This window comes from Procambarus clarkii, chromosome 9, assembly GCF_040958095.1.
Source record: "Procambarus clarkii isolate CNS0578487 chromosome 9, FALCON_Pclarkii_2.0, whole genome shotgun sequence".
Classification (NCBI taxonomy): Eukaryota; Metazoa; Arthropoda; class Malacostraca; order Decapoda; family Cambaridae; genus Procambarus; species Procambarus clarkii.
The window spans coordinates 17,014,332-17,024,446 of NC_091158.1; the positions used below are offsets into that span (position 1 = coordinate 17,014,332).

Below are 10,115 nucleotides of genomic sequence, written 5' to 3' on the forward strand. Positions count from 1 at the left end.
TTATTCTCTAACACACATATCCCTCAGGAAGCAGGCCGCAGCAGTTGTCTAACTTACAGGTACTTATTTACTGCTAGATGAACAAGTGCATCCGGGTGAAAGAAACTCTTTCCATTTGTTTCTCTCTCGGCCGGGAATCGAACCCAGGCCCGTAGGACTACGACCGCCGAGCTCTGTCCACTCAGCCGTAAAGTGTGTGTGTGTGTGTGTGTGTGTGTGTGTGTGTGTGTGTGTGTGTGTGTGTGTGTGTTCGCTTGTCCTCGGGGTATTTTAATTTCATAAAATTTATTACTCCGTAGTGACTATAAAAAATAAAATTGATCGGAACGTCGTGTTCTTAATTTCAGAAAATATTTGCTGCTAAAAAAAATTGGGTTTTTGTGAAATTTCAATGTTTTCATAAAGAAACTCCACCCAACGTGGACTAGCACCACTACTTCCACCACCACCACCTGCACCACCACCACCACCTGCACCACCACCACCACTTGTGCCATCTCCGTAATTGCCTACCACATCACCGCTGAGGAATTAGGAGAATGAAGATAAATTGTGATAAAGGAGGTGACAAAGCAACAGGAAGATAAATTGGTGAGAATTTTGGGTTTCTGTGATACATGGAGGCCAGAAGGAGATTATATGTCTCTCCCTGTTGTGAGTTCCTTCCTGTTGAGTGTTCGCCTGTTGTGGGGCTCCCATGTTATGTCTCTCCCCTGTTGTACGACTACTCTCTCCCCTGTTGTACGACATCTCTCTCCCCTGTTTGAGTCTCCAAAGATTGTGAGTCCCCCATTCACTCTGTCTCCTTGTGCTGTCTTTCTTGTCAGTTCTCTCTCTTTCTCTCTCTCTCTCTCCCTTATATTGTTTACACTCAAGTGGGTACAGGATACAGGAAGAGACTTCTGTTGACTTCCGTTAGCAGGCTGAGAGCTTTCCCATCCCATTACTCACTAGTTTCCCCTGGGATACGACCCACAACCAGATATACAAACTCTGCTGGGTGAACAATGGTCTACAGTTAAGGATTGGCCCCTAGTTAATTCTCCCTGGAGAGGATACGAAGCTAGGCCAAATCGCTTGCAAAGCGCTGGTCGAGTGTGTTACCACAGCGCCACTGGGACGGTTGTGTATCTCCCATTGTATGTATGCCCGGGAATGTACTAATATCTATCATCACTTTATCAATGTTACGTTAACCAAAATTATAATGACAGGCCCTTGTGATTATCCTTTCATGCATATTATCGCCACTATCATCCCTCTATCGTCATCGGGTTTTACTGTCTACAGACATTCTGCTCTCCTATCTCACCCATCCTTTGAGATTTAACAAAGCAATTGGATTCCGTTTTGCATATAAATTGTCCTTCTATGCTGGAGGGAGAGCATTCAAGAGCTTCTTGGGTTCGCTTTGAAGAACACACAATTGAGAACAGTGGAACAAGTTGACAAGCTGTTTGTTCTGATGATCTTCAGCGGCAAAACCTTGTTTGATGTATCATTGACCAAGTTCTCCATTTGTTATCCAGATGAACGTTCTAATCTGTATGTTTACTTGTTCATGTCCGTGGTGGTGTGAGGAACATTAATGCATAAGTTTTGTGACGTTTCAGGCGTGGGTGAAGTGCAGACTTTTATTACATGCGAAGGAGAGAGAAAGTGGACCCATATTATATATATATTATATATATATATATATATATATATATATATATATATATATATATATATATATATATATATATATATATATATATATATATATATATACTGCAGACCATCTGCATTCTGACTAGACTTCAGACTCGTATGGGCCAATAGGCCTTCTGAAGTTACCTTTGTTCTTAGACTGCACAATGAAATTACATTAGCGTGTTGTATCACGTACAGTCCTTAGATCTGTTCTAGAGGCCAACCGCATCCAGACGAGATCTCAGACCTGTCCTACAAGTCATCTGCATCCTGACTGAACCTGAGACCAGTTCTACAGGCCATCCGCCTCCTGAATGAACCTCAGACCTATTCTATCAACATACGAACCAAATCAGAGTATCTTAGCCCCTACCCCATTCACCCATCATTCTCGCGTCTCCCATCCCCTCTGTAAACAACACTTAATACAATAGATACACTCAATAGGTTCTTACAACTTATATACCGTCTCTACGTTCTTAATCAACCCCTACTCACGTTACATACACATCCTTACGATCCAATGTTTTGATCCGAGGTAGATTCTGCCCTTCGAGGGCGGAGGTTTAAGGTGAGTCCTGCCCCCCAGCCATCCCTTCTGGGTTTAGCATTTTCTTTTGATACTTATGAGCGGGATACAGGGCGGTTCTTCTCATATAATACTGGGCGATGGCATCCCCGTGTTCCTACACCTTTTTGTGCGCATCAGCCTTTTTATTAATCACAAAGTTTTAATAAAAGTTTCAAAAAATCAACAATTGAGTAAATATTAACAAAAAATTATTTTCCCTCATTTTTTTAATGAAGATAAAAGAACAATAACGTAGGTGGAGCACAACAATCTACCATCCATCAACAATGAGGGCTTCGTTCTGATAATCCTCCGACGTGTATTGTGTGGTAGGTGTAGAGTGTGTGTGTGTGTGTGTGTGTGTGTGTGTGTGTGTGTGTGTGTGTGTGTGTGTGTGTGTGTGTGTGTGTGTGTGTGTGTGAGGGGTCCAGGTGTCGCGTGGCGTGTGCTCCCTCATCTCAGGTGTCTCCCTCACAAACACACACACACCTGTACATCTCCCTTACTCCTTCCTCTCTCTCCCACTTTATCTCAGGTAAGTTCTTTTCTCTTCGTTCACCTCAGTTTTATTCCACGCTACACCTGACTATAAATATATATATTTTCCTTTACCATACAAACTCTGCATCATTTTAAAGTAGCCACAAGCACATTGCCAAAATATTAGTGCTGAAACATATATATACAACTATTGCTAGAGAACGCAGCATTCTCGCAGCTAGAGAACTAGTGGCATCTAGTGCCACTTCTAGAAACACAAAATAAAGATTGTGCATGTACACGGAAATCTGCTACATAACTGGTCCCAGTAGCGAGGGTACTGAAAGGCGGGGCAAGAGACTGAAGGAACTGAATCTAATGGCACTAGAAGGAGTAATAGAAGAATCAAGATCCAAATATATAATATAGTCAAGGATACTGACGAAATAAAAACAAAATATTGAAATGTGGTGTAACGAGAAAATATACACATGGACAGGCAGATGACCATGGGAATATAAGAAAAAAATGTTGTAGTGCTAGATTTGTTAATAAATGTAAAGAGCTAGATAGTGGGGAGTAACTGAGGCTGTCTCCATTAAATAAATAATGAATAGCAGATAAGAAAAACAGCAAGTTGGTCGGGAGGTATTAATTGCTTCACAGTGAGACGACAAAAATGTGTAAACAGGAAACCAGGGACCAGATTCACGAAGCAGTTAGGCAAGCACTTACGAACCTGTCCATATTTTCTCAATCTTTGGCGGCTTTGTTTACAAGTATTAAACAGTTAATAAGCTCCGAAGCACCAGGAGGCTGTTTATAACAATAACAACAGTTACTTGGTAAGTTTTCATGCTTGTAAACTATATAATAAATGTAACCAAAGCCGTCAAAGATTGAGGAAAGATGTACACGTTCGTAAGTACTTGCGTAACTGCTTCGTGAATCTGGTCCCAGGAGCTGAAGCTTCGTCCTGCATACTCCGTCAGGCAAGATCAAACACACACACACACACACACACACACACACACACACACACACACACACACACACACACACACACACACACACACGGACACACACACACTAACAAATCAACACTCGGGAGACCCTGGTGTGCCAGAGTGAGAGAAAAAAAACACGTACCAAGGAAAAAAAAAAACACGGAGGAAATATGATCACCCAAAAGTTTGCGAAATTCTCCTGGTGGTCGCGACCAGGAATTGTATTTATTTTCACTTTTCTTCCTGAGTGAGTCTTTGTTAATGCTTCAATAATACTTATAATACTTTTATCATTACTACTCCTACTTCTTCTACTACTACTATTATTACTTACTAATATTTTAGTAGTTATTATTACTACTAATATTGCTACTACTATTGCTTCTGTTACTATTACTACTACTACTTTTAATAGTACCATTATTATAATTAATATTAAATTCACTTACAGAGAGTAAACACACTAACGTCATGTGTCTATGAACAAATCCACAGGAGCCGTGGAGAGGGTTCGAACTCATATGCAGTGGGTGTTCTCACTCACACGCCCTAGTCATCTGACCATGTCGTGGCCTAGTTGGCTAGGGCGTGTGCTGTGGGAACACCCACCGCATAGGTTCGATCCCTCATCACGGCTCCTACGGATTTGCTCAATAATCTTATTATTACTATTACCTTCAACTATCATTTACTAGTAATTATAATAATGATAATCTTGCAAACTACAAAATTAGCTTTTCTACAATTCCTTGAATTCCTTGAATTCCAAAAATTCTTTGAATTCTAAGAATTCTTTGAATTCCAAGAATTCTTTGAATTCCAAGAATTCTTTGAATTCCAAGAATTCTTTGAATTCCAAGAATTCTTAGAATTCCAAGAATTCCTTGAATTCCAAGAATTCCTTGAATTCCAAGAATTCCTTGAATTCCGAGAATTCCTTGAATTTCAAGAATTCCTCGAATTCCAAGAATTCCTTGAATTTCAAGAATTCCTCGAATTCCAAGAATTCCTTGAATTCCAATTCCTACAATTCCCACGCACCAAAGTGGAAGTGATTTATGTGGCTAACAGACAACTCTTCCATTTGCAATAATTGAGCAATTTCGACCATAAATCACATTCAAAATACGGAAAGTTATGAAGCTTGTTTAAGCAACAAAGTGGCTGGCAAAACCTTTGCTGAAACAGTTTAAATAAATGAATGACCACAAATGTTATACAATATATTTGATGCATAACCCACAACTCCTAAACGCTGAACAAAATATTCCTCTCAACCATCATAAAGTATAGACACCACCAGAGATGACTGGTGGTGTAACTGGAGCTATAAACTAACATTTATTCCTCCAAGGAGTGCCGGACCAACCGGGCTGTGGTGGGTATGTGGGCCTGCGGGCCGCTCCAAATAACAGCCTAGTGGACCAAACTCTCACAAGTCAAGCCTGGCCTCGGGCCGGGCTTGGGGAGTAGAACAACTCCCAGAACCCCATCAACCAGGTATCAACCAGGTAACTGACTGTGGGCCCTTGAGTGAATGTCCAGGCTACCTACCTTGAGGTGCTTCCGGGGCTCAGTGTCCCCGCGGCCCGGTCGTCGACCAGGCCACCTGGCAGGGGACAATGAAGACATTTGTCGATATGGCGTGTCAAGCAGACAAAACAATGGGTACTTGCAACTACTTATCATAATACTATATAAAACAACACTCTCCCTCTGGTTCGATAACTTAACAGATCATGCCACGCTATCATCAAAGGCTTTTTAAAATGCGAGTAGACTCTAGTATCTGATAACTGCTCACAATAGGAGACGGGGAGTACAATGCTGATAAACGCTCCAATTGTCCTCACGGCTGTATAAGGTCTTGTTGTGTTACATTATTAGGAGATGTGTGGTGTTCTAACATCTGGCCGTGCACACAGTATCCGGATGTTTCGTCAGTACCCGGACGTTTCATCAGTACCCGGACGTTTCATCAGTACCCGGACGTTTCATCAGTACCCGGACGTTTCAACAGAACCTGCAGTAAGTGACCGAGTGAACAGAATCTGGCCGTGCCCACAGTACATAGTTGCTACTGCTAGTACCCATCACTTGCAGGTTCCTTTTTTTTCTCTAAACTGTTCTGAAGCGCTAGGAAGGACTCTGAATGCGTCAGTAACCCTCTAACACACAGCATCTTCAAGACCCTCTCCAAGGAGTCAGACTCTTCCACTCACCGTTCAAGTTCCAACATGCTAATATTACGCGAAGTCACAAGGCGAGGAGCTAATAAGGACCACTGAGAAATTAGCAATGAAGCTATTAATTACGAGACAAACGGTATCAAAATGACGTTACCTTTCACTCACTCGTCTTCAGCACCGTTAGGGTTCATAAGATGGCTAATATTAAGGGCGTCCCGTCCGAGTGGCTTTTAGATTTTTACAGGGATATTAATTTTTGCTTTATTTTTAGAAATATATTTTGACTATAATAATATCTTAAAAGGTAGTGAAGAATAAATAAATGCAAAGAGGGTTTATGATTAGAATGTTGAGAGAGAGAGAGAAAGAGAGAGAGAGAGAGAGAGAGAGAAAGAGAGAGAGAGAGAGAGAGAGAGAGAGAGAGAGAGAGAGAGAGAGAGAGAGAGAGAGAGAGAGAGAGAGAGAGAGAGAGAGAGAGAAATAACAACATTCGTATCGCATTATTCTCAGGAATGATGGAGATGAACGAGCTCACTTGTCCACTGTGTGACGAGAGGTACACCGATGCCAGGACCCCCCGTAACCTGGGCTGTGGCCACACCTACTGCACCTTCTGCGTCCAACAGGTGATTGCCAAGGATCGCCGCTGCCCTGAATGTCGCCTCATCTTCTCCTGCGCCGGGGCTACTGATCTACCTGTCAACTACCCACTGCTGAGAATGGCTAGGGGCTTCCTGCCGTCTGCGTCTCAGTCTGCATCATCATCATCTGCTGTCCCACCTCTCTCTGGACGAGAGATGGACGCCGGCCAGTGCCGTGCCCACGAAGCCATCATGTACTTCTGGTGCGACACCTGCAGGAAGTTTGTTTGTCGTGATTGTCTGGTCTTGGACCACAACGCAGTGCCTTTGGGAAATTGCAGGATCCTCTCTATTACTCAGGCCATCGAGAAGATCAAAATCACACAACTTGAGAAGTCCACCACCAAAGGTCAGTCCCTCAGAGATTTTAAGGATAGCATCAACAACTTCATATCAAAATTGGATGGCAAGAAAGAGAAATGCGAAGAGACACAGGAAAAACTTCGTCAAAAGCTCCAGGAAGAAGCTGACAAGGCGCAAGTTATCGAAATAGAGAAAAACGAGGCTTTTGAGAAGTTGACAGAGATAGACAAGTTGCTGGAGTCTCTGAACCAGAAGGAGAGCGCCCTCCTAGGGGCCAATACGGTGCAGGAGATCAGCGAGGAAGTACAGGCGTCCGGTGAGGTCTTGGATGTGGCGGAGATGTTTCAGACTCACGAGCGGCAGCGTCAGGTTCACAGCATCTCTACCATCCTCAACTATGGGAGGCAGGTGAGTATGCTTTCTCAACCACGAGAGACAGGTACATATTCAATCTCAACCACGAAAAAAAAAAGAATTGGCTTTTCTTAACTAATGATGACAGGAACTTGTCGTTCCTAATAGTCAAATTGGCATAGCGGTTTCTCCTGATAATTACCTTACCTTGTCGTCCCACCACCTTGTAAGATATATACGAATCGTTCCTTAACTATGCAAGATATATACGTGCCCCACTCAACCATGTAAGATACAAGTCCCCATAACACAAGTCCGTGCCATCACTTCTTCTCAAGAAGTGATGGCACATCTCATCACTTTTTGAAAAAGAGTGAGCTCAGGAAGTATTCATCAAGTTTTATAAGTTGAGGACCTGAGCTGCCAAACTTACAGAGAGGACATTTCTCACCCAGTGTCTGGTGGTGGAGCTGGGGCAGGAGGAGGTGTACGCGGCGAGGGAGGAGCTGGGGTGTCCCCGACGCTGGGCCCGAGTCAGTCTTCACCAACACAAAGCTCATCTCCACGACCTCCGCGACACGCCGCCACCTCCACACGCCATCACCATCCCTGTGAGTTGGTGAGGTGATATAAGAGAGAGAGAGAGAGAGAGAGAGAGAGAGAGAGAGAGAGAGAGAGAGAGAGAGAGAGAGAGAGAGAGAGAGAGAGAGAGAGAGAGAGAGTGTTTATTTACTATTTGTATTCAGGATCGAGCTGTTAGCTCTTTGACCCCAACTTTCTAACCGTTGGTTGTCTATGTACCGTTCGTGTGTGCGAAATATTTAACATATAAACTGTTGACTGTTTCTGTGTTTACAGTGGGAATGTGTACGCAACCTGGTGTCTGAGGACTCTGCCACAGTATTCCTCGAGGTGGCGGTCGACGGGGAGCCACGAGGCCGAATCTACCTCACCATGTTTGGCAATACGCCCCGCGGCAGACAATTCGTCTACCTCTGCTCCGGGGAACGGAACCACTCCTACAGGAACAACAAGTCTCTCGGGGTCTTCAGGCTCGACAAACCAGGGGAATTCATCAGCATTGAGGGATGCAAGAACGCCGACGGTACTCCGGCGTCTGCCCTTGTGGATGGTATAACTAGCGGAGGACTCCACACCAGGCCCATCGTGCTCGGCCTGCTCTCAGGGCCCCCGCTGGCACACACACATCAGACGCTGTTTAATATCTGCCTCCAGGAGAAGCCCAACAAGAGCGACCTGTCTGGGTTCGGTCGTGTGGTGGGCGGGATGGAGATTCTGAGATCGGTGTCCAGACACGTTCCTGCGTCGGGTGTGACGGTGCGGGACTGTGGCCTGGTCATCCCTCTGTAGCCATATCTTACTGCACTCAAGTGGCAACTCTCCCAACTACTTAGCCGGCACACTGGAGCGGCAGCCTCACTTCTTGCACGTTGGCGTTCAATCCTCGACCGTCAAACTGGTTGGGTACCATTCCGCTCCTCCGGTTTTCCTAAATTCTTATCCCCATATCCCTTCCAAGTGCTAGAATTAAACACCTCTTCACGTGTGTTAAGGTCGACGTAAACCTACTAAGCCGGTCCACATTATATCCACATAACGTCGCTTCAAGAATTCCCAGCATATCAAGACTGCAAATGCACAACCTGTGAATTATGTACAACTTTTGATAATGATCCAGGACGCCATTTTCTTTTATTTCAGATGTGTGGGTTGGGTGTCTACCAACTTTTACCAGAATGAGAGTCTGCACTAAATTACCGAGATCTTGTGCAGTGTTGCAGCTTCAGGTCTGGAAACAAGGCTGTTGATTCATGGAATAAATTACCGGGTAATATAATAGACGCGGGGTCGAGAGATTGTTTCAAGCATAGGTTAGACATATATATATGTCTAACTCACATATATTATCACAATAAATGTGAATGGGTTTGGGTGGATATAAACAAGAGCTGCCTCGTATAGGCCAACAGACCCTCCGTAGTTTCCATAACATTTATATTCTTATACCTATGCAACAGAAAGAGGTTGATGGCCACAGACTGTTTCCTTATCCCTTACATCTCAAGACTGTTGCCTTATCCCTTACATCTCATACTGTTGCCTTATTCCCTTACATCTCAAGACTGTTGCCTTATCCCTTACATCTCAAGACTGTTGCCTTATCCCTTACATCTCAAGACTGTTGCCTTATCCCTTACATCTTAGACTGTTGCCTTATCCCTTACATCTTAGACTGTTGCATTATCCCTTACATCTCAGACTGTTGCCTTATCCCTTACATCTCAAGACTGTTGCCTTATCCCTTACATCTTAGACTGTTGCCTTATTCCCTTACATCTCAGACTGTTGCCTTATCCCTTGCATCTCAAGACTGTTGCCTTATCCCTTACATCTCAAGACTGTTGCCTTATCCCTTACATCTTAGACTGTTGCCTTATCCCTTACATCTCAGACTGTTGCCTTATCCCTTACATCTCAAGACTGTTGCCTTATCCCTTACATCTCAGACTGTTGCCTTATCCCTTGCATCTCAAGACTGTTGCCTTATCCCTTACATCTTAGACTGTTGCCTTATCCCTTACATCTTAGACTGTTGCCTTATTCCCTTACATTTAAGTCTCAATATTAAGCCTAATTTCAGAAAACAATTGACGAGGTCAATTCCTCAGTGATTAATTTGCTAATCACATATTAATGATTAGTTTGAGTAAATTATTATTTATATAGTAAATTAAAATAAATTTTTCATAATAAAATACTATAATATATTTAATTATAATAAATGTCTAAAAAATATATTATTATAATACTACATAACATTATAACATATTTCTTATAATAAATCTTATAATGTATT

The 10,115-nt window shown here is 43.1% G+C and overlaps 1 protein-coding gene across 2 annotated transcripts; it reads left to right on the forward strand.

The window, feature by feature from the left end:
• Nucleotides 1–2,685: 2,685 nt before the first annotated feature.
• LOC123766202 (nuclear factor 7, ovary) lies at nt 2,686–9,760 on the forward strand. 2 transcript variants are annotated; one of them, XM_045755171.2, is made up of 4 exons: nt 2,686–2,798; nt 6,450–7,291; nt 7,693–7,848; nt 8,096–9,760. In XM_045755171.2, exons 2-4 carry the CDS (start codon nt 6,452–6,454, stop codon nt 8,606–8,608), a joined length of 1,509 nt encoding a protein of 502 aa, XP_045611127.2. In that variant the 5' UTR covers nt 2,686–2,798; nt 6,450–6,451; the 3' UTR covers nt 8,609–9,760. The 2 variants fall into 2 exon arrangements, with proteins under 2 accessions (XP_045611127.2, XP_045611126.2); XM_045755170.2 differs by lacking the exon at nt 2,686–2,798 and adding an exon at nt 5,575–5,778.
• Nucleotides 9,761–10,115: the final 355 nt, after the last annotated feature.

Excerpts from the sequence above, each read along its gene's own strand:
- LOC123766202 (XM_045755171.2), top strand. The coding sequence starts at position 6,452 with ATGATGGAGATGAACGAGCTCACTTGTCCACTGTGTGACGAGAGGTAC. Across the intron at positions 7,292-7,692 it reads TCCTCAACTATGGGAGGCAG|TGTCTGGTGGTGGAGCTGGG; the intron begins GTGAGTATGCTT and ends TTTCTCACCCAG. Across the intron at positions 7,849-8,095 it reads CACACGCCATCACCATCCCT|TGGGAATGTGTACGCAACCT; the intron begins GTGAGTTGGTGA and ends CTGTGTTTACAG.